The sequence below is a fragment of the Zalophus californianus genome, chromosome 4 (genome assembly GCF_009762305.2).
Source record: "Zalophus californianus isolate mZalCal1 chromosome 4, mZalCal1.pri.v2, whole genome shotgun sequence".
Lineage (NCBI taxonomy): Eukaryota > Metazoa > Chordata > Mammalia > Carnivora > Otariidae > Zalophus > Zalophus californianus.
Window position 1 is genome coordinate 98,810,751 of NC_045598.1, and position 18,617 is coordinate 98,829,367.

The 18,617-nt window shown below is 45.7% G+C and overlaps 1 protein-coding gene across 2 annotated transcripts in view; it reads left to right on the forward strand.

The window, feature by feature from the left end:
* Nucleotides 1–18,617, forward strand: part of TTF2 (transcription termination factor 2) — a 39,312-nt gene that overhangs the window by 18,909 nt on the left and 1,786 nt on the right. For both annotated transcript variants that reach the window (XM_027567832.2, XM_027567833.2), the window contains 13 exons: nucleotides 754–873; nucleotides 2,031–2,181; nucleotides 4,378–4,486; nucleotides 6,590–6,774; nucleotides 7,497–7,650; nucleotides 7,934–8,025; nucleotides 8,860–8,942; nucleotides 9,344–9,468; nucleotides 10,242–10,412; nucleotides 12,817–12,875; nucleotides 13,654–13,804; nucleotides 14,540–14,622; nucleotides 16,414–16,488. In XM_027567832.2, coding sequence (XP_027423633.2) covers nucleotides 754–873; nucleotides 2,031–2,181; nucleotides 4,378–4,486; nucleotides 6,590–6,774; nucleotides 7,497–7,650; nucleotides 7,934–8,025; nucleotides 8,860–8,942; nucleotides 9,344–9,468; nucleotides 10,242–10,412; nucleotides 12,817–12,875; nucleotides 13,654–13,804; nucleotides 14,540–14,622; nucleotides 16,414–16,488 — 1,558 coding nt within the window. The remainder of the gene's footprint in view (nucleotides 1–753; nucleotides 874–2,030; nucleotides 2,182–4,377; nucleotides 4,487–6,589; nucleotides 6,775–7,496; nucleotides 7,651–7,933; nucleotides 8,026–8,859; nucleotides 8,943–9,343; nucleotides 9,469–10,241; nucleotides 10,413–12,816; nucleotides 12,876–13,653; nucleotides 13,805–14,539; nucleotides 14,623–16,413; nucleotides 16,489–18,617) is intronic.

Here is an 18,617-nt window from a genome sequence, read left to right on the forward strand (position 1 = left end):
GGCACAGTGAGCCACTCTTAGAAGTTCTGAAAGTGACGGGAACCCTGCTTGAATTGGAGTTCCCAGGTGCCAGTCCAGGGCCAACCCTGTCAGCAGGCCTTCCCGAGGATGGTGGTGAGGCCAGCTGTGTTAACTCCTTATCTGCATAGTCACAGGGCCAGAATTTGAACCAGAATCCACGCTGTGAAATTTTACTTCTGCTTATGTCAGAATGATTATTGAAACTGTTACAGTGAGGATGAGAATATTTTATAGGGTACAAATAGGAAATTCAATGAGGGAAGTTCAGTGATCGGCACAATGACAGTACCTGAGAAATGTTAGTTTATGCCCCTCTTTGATGAACAAGTTAAGGGAATGGAGGACTGTTTTGAATTAACTCCATCTACTGGCTCTTTCTGCTTTGGGGGAGTGAAAAATTAAAAAACTGGGCAGTATCACCAAACTGAGACTGATGCCAGGGAATGCACTAGATAAGTAACAATACAACGTGAACACTAGAACAAGGTCTAAATAATAAGCTTTAAGTTTTGCAAAAGTCACAGTAAATGTCTTTGATCTGGAAAATGAGGAGCAGGGGCCAGGGTTCCTCTTCGTACACAGAGTCGAGGATTTGTTAGGGTCGGAAAGAATAGTGCCTAGACCAGCAGCAGTAAGTAAGGGCCAAGGTCTGCCTGTGGTTTCTTCTCTTGAAGTGGAGGTGATTCTTTGCCTTAAGTGATAAACTCTCTGACTTTGGTTTTCCTTTTCCAGCGGATGATATGGGATTAGGGAAGACCCTGACAATGATTGCACTCATCCTGACCCAGAAGAATCAAGAGAAGAGCAAACAAGAGGACAAAAACACGGCATTGACTTGGCTTTCCAGAGATGGTATACAAATGCCCTCATAGCCTCTTATTTCCTGAATTGTCTGAGCCAGCAGAGAGTGGACATGTTTAAGCGATGAGAGAATAGTTCTGGTCATATGTCATTAATTTATTAGAAAACCAATGTTAGACTCTGTCCTGTGGCATCATTTCTGATGCTGAATCTGCTCATCACCAGTGATCGTTTCCCCTTTTGCTATAAACTTAGCCTGACCTGCGATTAGAAAAAAGTGTATAGAGAAAGCCAAGGCTCTGGAATGGCTCTGATGAAGATTTTTGTTAACATTGAGGACACAGGTACAGGGTTGGGCCAAATTAGTAATTTTTTTAAGGAAGGTCTGTCCCAACCTCCGATTTTAGCCACCATAGCAGAAGCTGTTTCTAAGTTTTCTAAAATTCCGTAAGTTTCCCAATTCTAGACAATCTCTGTCTCACCACAACCTCTGTTGTTAGGGTAAAATAACTGCCCAGGTACTTTAAAGGTCCTACATGTAACGTGTCGGCAACCCCACATCACGCGTGAGTTGCCAGGTATGCAAGCACATGACTCAGTTGGTAGGCCAGGTGCAGATCTGGCTGTCCGCTCCCCAGGCCTCTCCTGAGCACGGTGGCAGCTGGGCCCTGTGCCTCCGGGTGCAGCAGTGACCTGCTGCGTGCAGAGCAAAGAGTTGCGGGAGGAGGAGCAGTGGTACGAGTACTCCGTCACTAACCGGCTCCCCCGTAATTTTTGCCTGTCTTAGGGGTTTTGTACTTATATTGTAATGGGGATGTAATTAAGTTATGCTTTTCAGAAAAAAGTAATAACACTCCCCTGTAACAAATCAAGTCAGGACGAGGTAGGAAATGATCTCGCTTCTACCTCTTGACCACTGTGGAAACACATTGGTTTTTTTTAGACTGAGACCCCATACTGCGCCCTTTCCCTCTTTAGCCACTCTCTCTGTCTGACCTTTGTACAGGGGATAATAAAGAAGTGTTTTGAGTTAAAAGACCCACCCCTTTCATTTCCCATTCTATTCTATGCTGTGTGTGGAAATAGGAGCAGCAGTTTGTTAAAAATAGTGATTGAAGGAATAAAAGTCAAGAAGAAGGGGAGGTACCTTTAAGGAGTTAAAGACTGTTTGATGAGAGCCATGAGGTGTTGATTTTTTTCCCCTCAAGACTCCTGTGAGTTCACTTCCCATGGAACGCTGATCGTCTGTCCTGCCTCCCTGATTCATCACTGGAAAAACGAGGTGATGAAACGTGTGAGCAACAACACGCTAAGAGTCTATCTCTATCATGGGCCCAGTCGGGATCAGCGTGCAAAAGTGTAAGTGCGGAAATACGGCAGGCGGTGAGAGCCCTCAGCCTCTTGGCTTGAGTGGCCGTATTGGCCTTCCCTCTTCTCCCTGAGCGCTCACGTAGTCGGGACTAATGATAACGTGTGAAGACCGAAGGCACTGTCGTCACCCAGCATCCTTCACCTGTGCTAAGGGATGCATCTTTGAAGACAGTGGTGTTCTTTTGCTGTATCCTTGTTACCATCCTCAACAAGAGCTGCCGTGTGAGGTAGCCTGAGATGCCCGAGCTGTCAGCTAGGGAGCCCTGGCACGTGACGGTCTGCCATGGTTATTTCATTCTTGTTGAATTTCTGATTCCAATTTCATGTTCTTTTTCCGTTCGTGTGAATGCAACCAGCCTAGCCTTACAGAGCATCTTGGTAGAATGTTAATGATTAGTTGGTATAGACTGGCTGTGTTTTTCATATAGGAACCATCTAAGAAGTTTTCTTTTTTTTTTTTAAGATTTTATTTATTTATTTGACAGAGACACAGCGAGAGAGAGAACATAAGCAGGGGGAGCGGGAGAGGGAGAAGCAGGCCTCTCGCGGAGCAGGGAGCCCGATGTGGGGCTCGATCCCACTGACCTGAGCCGAAGGCGGACGCTTAACGACTGAGCCCCCCAGGTGCCCCTCTAAGAAGTTTTCGATTCAAGAGTTTAGGATTAGACCTAGTTGAATTCCTGAGGGGGTAGGATCAGGAAGGTGGGAGGAAAATGTTTCCCCAGATGGTAATTTTAGTCCTAGTCTTTGCCTTTTGGTTTTAAAGGATTTTTTTGGTTTTTAAGATTTTATTTTTATGTAATCTCTACACCCAACGTAGGGCTCGAACTTCCATCCCCAAGATCGAGGGTCACATGCTCCACCGACTGAGCCAGCTGGACGCCCCTAAAGGAATTGTTTTTTGTTCCTAATTGTGATGAGATGGTCTGGGTTGAATATTTGCTGATCTAGTCAAGAAGACAGTTGTTTCTGCTTCTAAATAATCCCCCCAACCTGTCATATTGGATATTTCATCTCCTAAAGAACAGAGCAGTAGTCTTTCAGGGGTGAGTTGCGAAATTGGGGTCCCTCAGTCTTACACCCACTCTCACGAGTGAGGGTCGCTTTAGCAGACTGAAGGTGTCAGGGCATCAGTGACAGGCCTGTGTGCCTTCTCCAGCAGAGTACTGTCAGTGGCTGGCCTTTGTTCTAGATAGTTTTTTTTAAAGACTTTATTTATTTATTTATTTGAGAGAGTGAGAACGAGCAGGGGGCAGGGGCAAAAGGAGAGGGGGAGGCAGACTCCCCACTGAGCAGGGAGCCCGACTAAGGGCTCGATCCCAGGCCCCTGAGATCATGACCCGAGCCGAAGGCAGATGCATAACCGACTGAGCCACCCAGATGCCCCTGTTCTGGATAGTTATTAGAAATACATTGCACCTTACTTGATTGGCACTTCAGTCATACCTGGTTTGGTATTCAGAATAAACTCGTTGACTGATTAGAATCATTCTTAATCCTTCTCTGTATGATGCTGAGTCAATGTGTAGACGGTGCTCCCTCTGAATTGGGCGCATCATTTTTATCAAAAAAGTATTTCTGGACCTTCTCCCAGATGCACAGTGTTAAGTTTCGTTGGAAAAAAGATTTGTGCTTTTTGTTAAGAATCTTTACACGTGAAGGGTATATAGGCAAGGTAAACTCAAAGCATACAGAATGTTTATTTTACCCAGATGTCAAGGCTGGATTAATGGGTTTTCAGAAATCCGTTATAGAATGATAAAGCAAAAGATCAGATCTAGATGAACAATGCTTTGAGGGTTTCTTACTTCCCTGGGACTTCAGCATCAATCTAGCTCTCAAATCATCACTAAATGTTAATTCCCAGCCCTGCCCTACTTCTGTCGTTGCCAGATCCTTTCCAGCTTTATATGACTCCAGCCAGAGATTTTTCTCTCTGACTCATGGGATGGGAACAGGGAGGCCGTTTAGCTGTAGTAAGCAGACTATAAAAATGATCAGACGTAAGGCAAGTGAGTAAAATTTCCCTCTCCCAAACTATGTATGTGTGGATTAAGGACATGAATTAATGAGTTCTGCCGACTGTCCCTCCAGTGCAGGCATTTTTATAAAGGGATCACCTCCAGCTCCCCTGTCAGTCTTGGAGGGATTGCTTACTGTTTGCCTTGTGTCCTGTCGGTGCAGCCTCTCTACCTATGACGTCGTGATCACTACCTATAACCTTCTGGCCAAGGAGATTCCCACACAGAAAGAAGAGGGGGTGATCCCCGGTGCAAACCCCGGTGTGGGGAAGGTGAGTCTGCGAGCCGCACCTCATTATCTACCCGAGTCTTTCTACCACATCACACACAGCAGAGGTACCTTCCTGTGAGGTCAGGAATGGCCTGAACATTCCACCTGTGGAGATGGAAAGTTCTTTCCCCTCTTCCTTCCCTTTTAGTCTAGACAGACGTTCGTCGGGGATAAAGGTTGAGGTTTGGCACAATATTCCGTTGTTGTGTAGAATGAATGTTAAGGACGTTGCGGTAGTAGTGGTGCTTGTCCCATGACCGTGGGAAGCCCCACCGGTTGCAGTGTTTATCTCAGAGTCTTCCGGGTATACTCCTCGGATATTTTTTATATTTAATGAGAAGACTAATATTTTAGTACGAGTATTTTTGTGTTGAAGCCTATGATTGCCTGCCTCTCTTCAGCCTCCCAGGGAAAAGAGGTTGCAAACAATGAGGCCACAAAGGGGCTCGAGGCTAAACGCTAACCGGGTGAAAACTCTGGGTGTTTGCTAGGGCGTCCGGGGTCGTCTCAGTTACTCAGTGTAAGGCTTTATTGCCCAGTTACCGTGGGGCGTTTTTCTCCTGAAAATATAGTGCCGTTCCCAGAACGAATCTTTTGCATGTTCTCATTTTTCGTCCAATCTCCGTTTTTGGGGAAATCTCTCGAATGCTTCTCTGGTCAGACCAACCCTGACTTCTTGTTGATAATGAACTGTTCAGATTCCTCAGTGGTTCCTCATTGCTTTCAGGATAAAACCGTAGTTCCGTTCCATGAGGTCTGAGGCTTTTTATGACCTCACCCTGCTTGCGCGTGTCTCGTCCCCTACGCCCCAGGCCTCCCTGTGGCAGTGCGTGGCAGTACCAGGGGACGTGTACCTGCCCTGCTCTGTCATGCTGCTGGCCTTTGCATTCTCTCTGAATGGAAGGCTTTGCCTCCATGCCTTTTCCAGGTGAATTTGTTTTGTTTTTTTTTCACCTGCTTCAAGAATCCTTTAATCCTTTGGTTAAATGCCCCTCCTAGCACCTTGTGCTTACTCATATCATAGCCCTCCACACGCTGAGCCAGTACTGAGTACTATGCGCCACCTGCTATTTCAGGTATTAGGGATACAGCAGTGAACAACACGGACTAGGGTCCTCCAGCATGTATCGGATTATCCAGTGGGACATAGTATATAAACATCATACTGTATTTAAGCTTTCTGCTTGTTTTTCTTCCCGCTACATTGTGAGCTCCTTAAGGCTAGGAACTGTCCTTTATGTCTGATTTTGCGTCTTACGTTATAAAAGTAGACTTGCAGTAAATTTTTAGTGAATTTTTGTCAATTTAGTAAATACTTTATTGAAACGAGCGAATTTCCAGGCTCGACACCTAGCGCAGTCCTGACCCACGGCTGTTGCTCACTTTTGAGTTTTAATTTGAAAACTCCAGTTAAAAGATTTTACTCTTAAGTGTCCTTTTTTTTGTTTTAGTTTTAATTTTTTTATTTCTTAAGATTTCATTTATTTGACAGAGAGATAGCAAGAGCAGGAACACAAGCCGGGGGAGTGGGAGTGGGAGAGGGAGAAGCAGGCCTCCCATTGAGCAGGGAGCCCGATGTGAGGTTCGATCCCAGGACCCCGGGATCATGACCTGAGCCGAAGGCAGACACTTAACGGCCGAGCCACCCAGGCGCCCCTAAGTGTCTTTTTTTTTTAAATTAAGGATTTATTTATTTATTTGAGAGAGAGAGAGAGAGAGAGAGTGCTTGAGCAGGAGCAGGAGGGGCAGAGGGAGAGAGGATTTCAGGCAGACTCCTGATGTGGAGCTTGATCTCATAACCCTGAGATCACAACCTGAGCGGAAACCAAGAGTCAGAGGCTTAACCAACTGCACCACCCAGGCGCCCCTACTCTTAAGCATCTTAAACTCCAAGATTGGGGTTCTCGAGTCGACTTGTTTCTACCCACTGAGAGTCTCCACTTTTGGTTTCTTCAGCTTCATTCTCATTTCAGTATACCTGATCTAAGCCCTAAACTGGACGGAAAGCGTGGATTCTCAATACTTGTTCATTATTTCCCCATCTCTTCTTGAAGACATGTACATTTTCCCATACTTTTGATGATGTCGCTTGGGTTTCTTCCAGGATAGTGCAAAAACGCCTTTGCTTCGAATAGTCTGGGCTCGAATCATATTGGATGAAGCTCACTGTGTGAGGAACCCGCGAGTGCAGACTTCCATGGCTGTGTGCAGGCTCCAAGCCCAGGCCCGTTGGGCTGTCACTGGAACCCCCATTCAGAACACCTTGTTGGACATGTATTCACTGCTCAAGTGAGTAGAACTCCTCAGCATTATGTAAATGTGAACCGAGTCAGTTAACCCTTCATCATTATTCCTTATCATGACAAACCTCCAGAGTGTGCCAGATTATCTCGTGTAGTGGATGGCAAGCTTCTCGACCTTTAAAGGGCAAAAGAATTCATATTTATGAGAAGATAATCAGTTGATGGACTGGCAGATACAGGACTGTGATTACATCCAGCCCCTATATATGGAAAAATATAGGATGGATTAAAGTGAAACAAAAGTCCTCTTTCTTCGGTACGGTGAATGTCTTGGGCTTTTTCTGTTTTAAGGCATATGGCCTAGGGTCAGGCCTACTATTTATTCGAAGCAAACAGAAAAGAATGCTGATTTTAAAGCCCTTGCTTTTATTCAAGTAAGCCCATAAGAGGATATGGAATTTCTTTGCCGGCCTTTGAAGCTTTAGGAATAAATTCCAGCTATTGGTTATATGTCCTGTTGTGACGATACAGATATTGTTAATGGGAAAATTCACATTTTGTAATGTGATTTTGTTACCAACTTAGATTCTTTTGATGTGTCTTGCAGAGCTTTGCTATGAAATTCACTGTTAAAAAATGAATGACGGATGTAACAGAAAACTTGGATTTGTTTCTCATCTCCTGTGTTTCCTTGGACCCTTATTTACTCCTTGAACCATTCTCCAATTCTTCTTTCCTACTCTCTGTCTTCTTCCTCAACAAAAAAAGATTTCTCCGTTGCTCTCCATTCGATGATTTCCAGCTGTGGAAGAGCCAGGTTGACAATGGTTCAAAGAAGGGAGGAGAACGGTTAAATATTTTAACCAAGAGCCTTTTGCTGAGGAGAACAAAAGACCAGCTGGACTCCACAGGCCAGCCCTTGGTAATCTCGTTTATACTTGTCCCTGGGGGAGGCCAGGGAAGGAGACTGACATGTCCTCAGTTTGGCTTGAATAGGCATCTGCTTTGCTCGGGAGCCTCTGAGTGTCCCATCTCCCTGTGAGGGGGCCCTAAGTGACCATGTGTCACAGCCATCCTGTTTTTAAGGCAGGTGGGAGAGCTGTCCAGGGCTTGACTAGGTTTCCAGTGTCCGCTGTGGGGAATGTGCTCTGTAATGCCCAGGTCATTTGTCTGAGTTCACCAGCTGATTTCTTCTACTCCTCCAGGTGATGCTGCCCCAGCGTAAATTTCAAGTGCACCATTTAAAGCTTTCTGAAGATGAAGAGAATGTTTACAGTGTTCTTTTGGCAAGATCAAGGTGTGTGCAGTGAGGAAGCACCTCACATTTATTGTTGTGTGATTCCTGTCCTTGCTTGGGAGTGATTTAAGGGTCAGGTTTCCTCAGACTACATTTATAGTGTTATTGATGACTTGGATGTCCACGTTCCTTCTTCTGTTTGTTTGTTTGTTTGTTTGTTTTGGTTTTTGAATGCCCCTTTCTCCTCACCCGCTCCCTGGCGTATCTCTGTCTTGTATACACACTGAATCTGTTCTTCATTGGCTTCCTGGTGTAGAAGCCAAACAGTGTGGTCGCTGTACACCAGGTGTGTCTGGTCCTGTGGGGCCATATTGGGAAAGAACATCTCTTTGACCTTTGACTTGCGACTCAGCATCTCATTGGAACTTAAAACAACAAACTGCTCTATAATCCTTCTTGTCACATGTTCTTTGTACTTTCTCTAAGCCTCTTGTCCTTCCTGAAATTCCAGATTTACCCTCTCCCACTTGGTACTTCTCACTTCCAATGTGAATATTTTTTTTTCTCTTTGTAAACCTAATGTAATATTATTGTATTTATTGATAAATATAAACCAATACTAATTAACATTACAATAATGTGTTATAAGTTAATAGTAAGTTGTCATCAAACATGGTATTTGTACTATTAATATGTTTATTGACAATTAAAAAATGATTCGGCTTTTAGAATAATTACTTTCCATTACCTTTGGCCAGTGCTTGCCATGAGCCTGACTTTATTTAATAAGTCTTAGTCAAGATCCTACTGCAAACACAGTTAAGCAGTGACCCCTGGTAAACCTCTTTGGTCTTAGCAAACATTACATGTGCATTTTCTCTTGATCTGAGGCAGGTCAGCTCTGCGATCCTATCTAAAAGGGTGTGAAGGTGGGGGCAACCAATCTGGAAGAAGCCCTGATAATCCATTCAGTAAAGGTAAGCGGTGGACACTCAGAGGTACATACAAGTAACGAAGATGTGGATTTAGATCTGGTAAAATTACGGCTACGGGACGTTAGGAATGCTTGGTATCAGAGACTTGACCTTAGCTAGGAACCTCAGACCAAAGTAAAATAAGCTGATCTGCCATCGCCAGACCTGGTGATCTAAACTTCTTGTAAGTTACTCTTGAAATCCGAGTTATTAAAACGCAACTAGGCCCGTAAAGAAGACCACTATTTCGTTTGGCTTCCTTGATAGAGAGGTCAGTTAGAGCTATATTATTGAATCGCAGATCAGAGAAGGTCAAAACGGCCTCTTTTCAGTTTGTGATTCTTCCCCATATTTCTGTTTTAAACCCTGTCCTGTTTCCTGTGGTTTGTGTTCCTTCGTGGAAGTGGCCCAGGAGTTTGCTGGGCCCCGGGGGGTGGCAGACTCGCAGAGATCCAGCACCCCCCACGTACTGTTGACCCAGTTGCTGAGACTTCGCCAGTGTTGCTGTCACCTGTCTCTCCTGAAATCGGTAAGAAGAACCCTTCGTGCGCTCCCCCACAGTGGCTGCCAGGTCCATTTCAGTCCTCTGTAACTGGGGTCCAGCCTGTCCGGTCAAGGGGAATGGTGTTTTGGGGTGTCTCTGTGTTCTGGTTGGGGCAGAGAAGAGGAAGCTTCTTTATTTTACTTTATATTAGTTTTTATTGATCTTGAGCTAATTCCCACAGGGTTGAGAACAGCTTTTATTGTTTTTGTTTTTGTAAATAAACTTTATTTTAGAATGGAAAATGTCGTTTTGTTAAACCGTTCATAAATACTTTGGTATTTTAGGATGTCATAAAGCCAATTTAGCTACTAGTTTTTTCTGCCTTCAGGCAGTATTGGGGCTTTTAAGGCTAGTCATGAAAACTCAATTGGAACTTACGCAATTGGAAAAGTTGCCTTTGCGTTGGATAGAGGCACATCCATAATTAAGATGAGCCTGTTAACTCGTTTTGAGGAGCTGTGGTAATGTGTTTTGATTATCAGTAGCTTAATTAACTGTACTGCTTTAGCTTGGGAAAACAGGATGATCATGTAATCTGTCTGGCAAATCTCTCAGAAGTTCCATCATTTGATTTATCTTTCATCTGGTGAAAAACTTGCAAGATTATATTTTAATCAGTTTCTCTGAGGAGATACGATGAATTACAAGACATTTTGCTGTGTGAAATGTTAAACAGTTCGCACTTCATTGGCAAATAACGTGTCTTGCTGCCTCAACTGCCCACCTGCCCCCCTGCCCCCTTCCTGTATTCTCTTCAGGCCCTGGACCCCGCAGAACTGAAAAGTGAGGGCCTTGCCCTTTCTCTGGAAGAGGAGCTCAGTGCTATGACGTTGTCTGAACTCTGTGACATGGAGTCGTCTCCCCTCATTTCCCTTAATGGTGAACAGTTCAAAGCAGAGCTTTTTGAGAACACAAGAGCGAGCAGCAAGGTACTTTTGTCACCTCTGTTCTGATAGAAAAACTTGGATGTCCTCACACATTTTCCGTGTGTGAGTGCAACACGTTTGTCCAAGCGTGTACAGCCGGTGCATGACAGGGCTAGAACTGTGAGATTTGAGCTGGTGCAATTCCCCCTTCCAGCCTTAAATTCTCATGTTATTTCACGAATAAAACGAGTCTTATTACATAGTGGGCTTTCAGAGAGTGATTTGGGCCAGCCCCGGCAGCAAGGCAGATTGTCTATCATGGATCGCTGGGAAAGTTGCTTATCAGGTTTACACCAGCAACAGGGCCTCAGTGAATGAGGAATTTGTTGCGGGAAAGCTTTAAAGAAAAACAGCAAAGGCTTGACCCCAGAGACTGTGTAATACATCTGAGTGCCAATTGCTTGGACTTGTTGAAAGGCATCCATCTGTGAGTATTATTTCCTAAATTGCCTTCTATCTTCGTTAGTCATTTTGTTCTATTTTCATTAAAGCTTTTCAAGGCTGAAGCGTTGTAGTAGGGGAAGGCTGAAGTGTGCTGTAACTTGAGTCCTGCCTTTCTGTTGGCTGGTTTGGAGTATACGCCATTAGTCTGTGTACCCTGAGAGTGGGGCTAGGCTCTCTCAGCTGCTGTGTGAAGCTGCCGTTCCCAGCCTCAACCTCTCTTCAGAGGCGCTTTTTTTTTTTTTTTTTTTTTTAATGTAACTAGAAATGAGGTCACTGCCAATGGAATGGTGTTACTTAAGAATTACTTTAATTAAATTTTCAAAATATTACTGAGGTCTTTACCACTAGTAACTGAGAGAAACCTAGGAAGAACACCGTATGTGGACAAACTTCATGTCGTTGTAGCACCTTTAGAGTTAACTACTGGGTTAAAACTTAGAGTCCTCATAATTTGTGTGCCTCATCTAATACTTGGGTGATATTTATTCACAGGGCTTTTTAATGTGAGCCCGTTAATAGTGGTTCAAACCATTTAAGGTTCTTTCGCGCAGGGAAGGGAGTTTTGGCAGCACACACCTAAACTCATGCAGAATGTTCCTGGAATTTGACCCCAGCTCATGGACCGTGAGTCCGGCTCTTTCACTGAAAGTATTCTCAAAATCCCCATGGCCAGCTTTTTCGTGTGGCAGTCCAAGCACTTAACACAACCCAAGTCGCCAAGACACCAGGTGCTTCATGTACCTGCTTTCTTTCTCCCTGTGAATTCAGAATGGTCCAGAATGGTCCGTCCTCACTTCCTGTCCAGCACATTTGTTGAGAAGGCAGCCTCACGGGTGGTGGGGGCCTCTGGAGGTGAGCACTCGAACAGGGCAGTGCGGGACATAAGCACGGAGGGCACCTCAGGGTTCATCTGGGGCAGCCCCCTGTTTCAGCAATGAGGCATCCGCGCTCTTCACCATGAGTCCCGAAGGGGTACAGCAGAAGAGCTCTCTTCATCTCCTGATTGCTGGTCCTTTCCTTCCTCCTCCACCATCCTGGGGATGAACTCCAGGGCCCGTAGAGGCTTCCAAAAGGTCATTTGCATTAGCAATTGGGAGGGATGAATCCAGCTGCTCTCCCAGCTCGTGCTCATGTGTTCTTACCAACCGTTCCCTGTGGACTCAAATGTGCTCTGAGGGGGTTTGATAAATGCCCAGAGAGCTTTTGGGGGAAGCCTTAGCAAGTATCGCTCAGACTGGGCGGGCCCTCTTCTTCAACAGCCTGTGGAGCAGGCCCTAAACTGGGTAAAGCTCTTTCACTTTCTGTTTCTGCAAATGTTAGGATAGTACCTTCTCTGGTCTGCCTACGCGCTGGACGCTAGGGGCACGAACCAGAAACGAAGCAGTCATGTGTTGGCTCTGCTTCCTTGGAGCACCTCAGGTCATGATAGCAAGAGATAACTGATACACAGTGGGTAGTGCGAAAAAGGCCGCGATAATAGGAACCAAAGGAGCCTGAGTAGCAGGTAGGCAGTGGGCACCTAACCCATACTTTGGGGTTAGTGAGGACCTCCAGGAGTGACGTCGATCTGACATGGAAGGGTGTTCTAGGCAGAGGGAGAGAGTGGACGAAGATGAGACAAAGCATGGCTTAGCGGAGGAGGAACTTGGGTATGACGGGAACACCATTTGAGGGGGGGGTAGTGAGCTAGGAAGCTGGAGACAGCAGCTGAGGCTGGAGCAGCGTGGAGCTGGTAGGTCATTGGCAGGAGCTTGGGCTCGATCCTCAGTGGGAAGGCCCTCCTGCCAGGGGAGGAAAATGACAGACTGGCATTTTAGAAGTAGCCCCGGGGCTGCAGAGAGGAGAGTGGCCTAGAGTGGGGTCAGACCAGAGGCAGAGAAGACACTTCAGGAGTTCATGTGAGGGGTGATGGAGAAAAGCGAATTTTCTTACCACTTACGTTATACTAAATAACATTTCCCAGATTTCGTCTCTGTTGGTGGAATTGGAGGCAATCCGAAGAAATGCAGGGTCCCAAAAGAGGTAAATGTGTTATTTTGTTGTCCAAGTATTGTTTGTGATGAATCAAGAAACTTTGATATTGCTGATAGTTCTAAATCTCGGCTTTTTAGAAATCCAGGACCTTGAATCCTCCTTAGCAGAAAGCACTGAGGTTACAGCGCACATTCTCTCTGATTTCTAGTTAACATATTTATGGCATTGATTGAGAAGGAAGTCCCTAGAGGATCAGAGTGAGCTAAGCATCTGGAGAAGTGTTTAAAAGTAGAGAAGCAGCTAAAGAAAAGCAAGGGAGTGACAGGTGCAAAAGGCAGGGCGAGGTGTGGTATTGGAGAGGGAGCCCCGCGGTGCTGGGAATGTTCTTGAGCTGGGTGCGTGGATCCATTCATTATTTGTTATCCTTACATGTGTGTTATGGATCTGCGTTTGTATATGTGGAATGTTTTGATTTCAAAAACTCAACCACCCTAATTAAAACATAGCAGGGGGTGTGGGGGTAGAGACGTCCCAGTGGCTTGTTGTGGCTGCCAAAGGGAGGGCGGCCCATATAGCCCTTTCCTGCAGGACCACAGATCTCCAGATAATAAGAGGCTGTGGTCCTTATTTTAGGCCGGCCACCACTTTATTGTGACGTCATTTAGCATGAGACGGATTACACTCTGGGTACGAAAAACAACTGGAAGCATCCTCACCTTAAAATGTGACCCAGGCATGTGCCTCTGCCCCGCAGGGGACAGAAGGCCTTTCCTGGTCTGCATCATCTGTTCCGGGGGTTGACGTTTTGTGTTATCCTTCCTTCCAGTGTCGTGGTCTCCCAGTGGACCAGCATGCTGCAGGTTGTAGCGGGCCACCTCAGGAAGCATGGCCTGACTTACGCCACCATCAATGGCTCTGTCAACCCCAAACAGAGAATGGACTTGGTGGAGGCCTTTAACAGCTCCAGGGGCCCCCAGGTACGAGCCGGTCACACCAGAGCTCTGTCATCTGTCATTGAGATCACCTTGTTCTCAGTTACACAGCGAGTACTGCCGTGTAGCAGCGCAGTCTAAACACATTCGTTGCCTTGATCCCTCCATGTGCTTTTAATTTATTAGACATTTATGGGGGAGCGTATCGAAGAGTGCAGATATTTTAAAGAGAAGGCAGTATGAGGGCGAAAAGCAGAGCAAGAGCAGAGCTGGTTGGCTCAAGCGATCTTTGTCGGGGAGGCAAGCCTTGAAGGGTAGGTGGGAGTTTGATATGAGGAAGTGTGGGGAGACTTGGAGGGGCAGCAAGAAGGTGGAAAACACTGTTCGCCTGGGGGTGGGGGCCAGGAAGAGCAGCAACGGCAGGGGGTGGGGGTGCAGAGACCGAGGGAGTGGACAGACTCTGGTTACTGGAAAGTTCGTTGAGCCAGGCACTCCCCCCACCCCGCCCCAACCCCAGTGCTCTAAATTGTAGCGTTTGTGTATTTTAGCAGGCAGACAGTTCGTGTTTTGGGGTTGAGTCACAGAAAAATAGGAAGTGAGAGTTTTCTTAAAGGTGAGGCGCAGGAGACTGCATCTCAGAGTTTTTTTTGACAGCGGAGGGAACTTTGATGGGAACATGGTACTTATCTGTATTGATCTTGGCCTTGAACCTGAGACGGAGGGAGAGATGTATTAGGAGATCAGATCTGTATAAAGGGAATGCTGTGCTTTCTTTTGAAGGTTATGCTAATCTCTCTTTCGGCTGGAGGTGTGGGTCTAAACCTGACTGGAGGAAACCACCTTTTTCTTCTGGATATGCACTGGTAATGACTCTGGATTTTTCTTGCATTGTCCTAGCATAGCAGCGGTGGGGGTGTGGGGCAGAGGGGTGATGGGGCCTGACTGCGTATGGTAAGGATGCTCTTTTTGTATTATGCGGATGCCTCTCCTGCATACGTGTTTACAGGTCCTGGTCTATATAGGGTGTGGGGCTGTTGATGGCCCTGAATTCCTGAGCAAGCAAGGCTTCAAATGACTGCTTAAAATAGCATTCACCTTATTGTTAATCTTACATCTGTTTCCATGGAAACTGGGAAGAAGGCTTTTTCTTGTGGCTAAGAGCTACATCACTCAGTTTTACCTCTTCAGAATACCGTATTTCATGCCATTTGTAGATGTCCAAGGAAATCTCAACCCTGGAAAAGACGGAGAAACTTTACTCCAAAAGGAAAAGGAGAAGGAATTTTCTAGTTATGTTAGGAATGCACTTAACACAAGGCCCTTGGCCATGCACATAGTGTCAACATTGGGAGCCTAACCGCAGATTTCCTGGAAATAAATGAGTTTGTGTGTTGGTAGGAGAAAAATGTCATAATTAGTCTCAGTTTGGGGTTTTCCAATTATGCCAAGCAGAGATTGCCACACATTTGTCTGATTCTCCAGGCGGCCCAGATTGACACACACAGACCATCCTGTATCATCTGCCGGGAGAATGTGTTTAGGTCTTAGGGCTCCCTGATACGTTTGAGGGAGGAAAGCAGAGTGGGAGTTAAATGCTGATTTCTGGGGGCGCCTGGCTGGCTCAGTCGGTAGGGAGGGCGTGCAACTCTTGCTCTCAGGCTTGTGGGTTCGAGACCCCTGTTGGGTGTGGAGATTACGTTAAAATCTTAAAAAAATAAAGGAACGCTGTTTTCTGAAGTGGAGATATGTTGTCCAAGATTTTAAGAAGGTAAGATGAGAAACTAGTTTGGAGTTGATAGCTTCTATAAAGAAGGAGAGAAATTAAGTTTCTTCAGTTGAATCCCGGAATATTAAAGTTGAAAAAGGTGTTCTGGGACGCCTGGGTGGCTCAGTCGGTTAAGTGTCTGCCTTCGGCTCAGGTCATGGTCCCAGGGTCCTGGGATCGAGTCCCGCAGCAGGCTCTCTGCTCAGTGGGAGTCTGCTTCTCCCTCTCCCTCTGCACCCCCCTCCCAGCTTGTTCTCTCTCTCTCTCTCTCTCTCTCACACACATAAAGAAATAAATCTTTACCCAAAAAAAAAAAAAAAAAAAAAGGAGAAAGGTGTTCCCTATCATTAGGCAGCCCTCACATTTCCAAGCAGGAATCTAAAGTACAGAGGACTGAGGTGAGGTGACTTGCCCAAATTCATCCAACTAATTAGTGACCAGATTGGAGCACTGGTTCACCTGTGTTACTTAAAAGTTGTCAGCTGATGGTGGTGCTCAGTTTCTCATTCAAGGGCAAGAAGGTATCTGACACTAACCTTTCTGGAGCCAGTGTAGCCGAGGACAGGGATTTGCAAACTCTCTCTAAATATTTTAGGCCAGATGGTAACTGTTTTAGACCTTGCAGGCCACATAGGTCCCTGTCACATATTCTTCACTGTGGGTTTTTTTTTTTTTTGGATTTTTTCAACCCTTTAAACCATGACCACCATGTTTGTAGCTGCAGAGCCATCCAGAAACAGCTGCAGGTTTTAAGAGACATTTAGGAAGTAAAATGAATGGACTTGGTATGTGAAAAGGGAGTAAAGGGGAGTAAAGACTCTGCCCAGGAGACTTTTGCCCACCCAGTCTGGGGTGTCAGCACCTTTGAGCCTTGCCTCTTTTCTCATAGGAATCCATCACTTGAAGACCAGGCCTGTGACCGAATTTACCGAGTCGGGCAGCAGAAAGATGTTGTCGTGCACAAGTAAGTAAAGGCATCCCGGGACTTAGGTCCCTTCACAAGCTTTCCTTTTGTGCAAGTCTTTCTTGGGAGGTGATTTAACAGACCGTAAAGTATTTGGTGATCACTTGACTAGTGGATGCTCCCGAGGCCCACCTCCTTGGTGCTCACAGTCCAGAAGGGAACATGAGCGATTTGGGGATGACCTTGGGGTTGGTGCCTGCAAGAGAAGAAAAGGCTTGTGTGTTAGGGCTAGGGAAGGTACCATCCTCCCCACCCTTTATTTACTAATTTTTTGTTTTTAACTTTTAGGTTGACATAATTTCAGACATGTAGAGAAGAATGTAAGAGTTCTTAAAAGAATAATGTCCCCCCAAAAATCTTATTTGTAAAAATAATACTAAAAACTGCTCCTATGCTATACCATGTGTATGTGTGCGTGTAGACTTTTTTCTGGACCATTTGAGAGTCAGGTGCAGCCGTGGTGCTCCTTTACCCTTAAATACTTCAAGGTGCATTTCCGTAAAATAGGGACATTCTCTTATACAACCACAGTAAAGTGCTCAAAATCAGAACGTTAACACTGGTACAATGCTGTTATCTGAGCTGTGGACTTTATTCCATTTTGCCACTTGTCCCATTGAGGTCCCTCACAGCAAAGGAAAATCCTAGAGCCTGCGTAGCCTTGAGTTCTCATGACTCTTCTGTCTCCTTTAATTTGGGACACTACCTCAGTCTTTTCTTTGTGTTTTATGACATTGACATTTTTGAAGAGCACTAGCCAGCGATTTTGTAGAATGTCCCTTTCTAATGCTACAATCCACTGTAGCAACGGACCTCTTTTTCTCCTTCCTTTTCAGGGCCAGGTTTCCTGAAGATTTAGAAATCAATGACCGTCTTGACTTGATTACCTCTCGTATTCATTCCTCAGCCTTTCGCCCCTGTGGCTCCACTGAAACCACTCTTGTTTCGGGCCATCCGTGAATTCCAGTTGGCCAGTTGCAGAGATCATGCTGGTTTCCCTGTCATGAGCTCTCACCTCACTCTGTATGCACCTCCCTTAGTAGGTCTGTCTACTCCAGGAAGTCCAAAGTCTGAACCTTCCTCCCCGAGGTCTCCAGCATCAGATCTAGATACCCAAATCCCTGCTGACTCTCTGAATCCGTGTGTGCACATAACCATTATTCATTCACTCGTGCATTCGTCTCCTTCAGCTCCTAAATCTAACACCTGTTGAGCATTCACTGTGGAGCAAGTACTGTGACATGTTCCAGGAACTCAGAATGTCACAGACTGAAGTGAGATACCGCCTCCTATCTCACGAGGCTTGGGAATTTCGCAACTATGTAAATAGTATCCCTGTATCCAGTCCTAGAGCCACAGACTAGGTTCCTTCCCTTTACTCCCTTTTCACATACCAAGTCCATTCATTTTATTTTCTAAATGTCTCTTACAATCTCCTCCTTCCCGTCTACACTGCCACCTTCCTCTTCCAAATCTAAATTTCTTACCATGATATGCAAAGCCACTCACAGTCTGGCCCCCACCATCCTCTGGAGCTTCTGCCATTGCTCTGCAACATGGTGGAGTCCTTTTGACTTATGTTCTGGCCAGACTGGACCACCTGATCTTCCTCCGACATAACCGTGTTCTAAACCCGGCCCTGATTTTTCCACATTCCTGTTCCCTGGGACGCCCTCCCTCTGTTCTGTCTGGCAAACCCTTGCTCATCCCACAAGCCACACATTACGAGTTCAGCCTTCACTAGAGCCTTCCCCGAACACTGCAGATGTTTCCTTTTACTCTTTGTGCACACTGGGCATATGTCTATAGCACTTTCCAGCTTGTATGGTTGCTTATTTTCATGCCTCTCTTCCTGTGTTCCTTTTGAGAGCACAAGACTGGACTGTATGCATCTCTCCATCCTTAGACCCAGCACTGCACATGGCATATTGTAAATGCTTAGTCAGTGCTTGCTGAATGAGGCAATGACAACAGTGTCATTTCTTCAGGTGGTGAAACCTGTTTTCACTGTGAATTAGCCAAGAAATAAGACATTGTACTTAGACCAGCACACATACACCTGGCAGGAACTTGATAAGCTTTAAGGCCTTCTGACTTGATCAGGGTTGAGCTTTTTGGGTGAAAGCTGG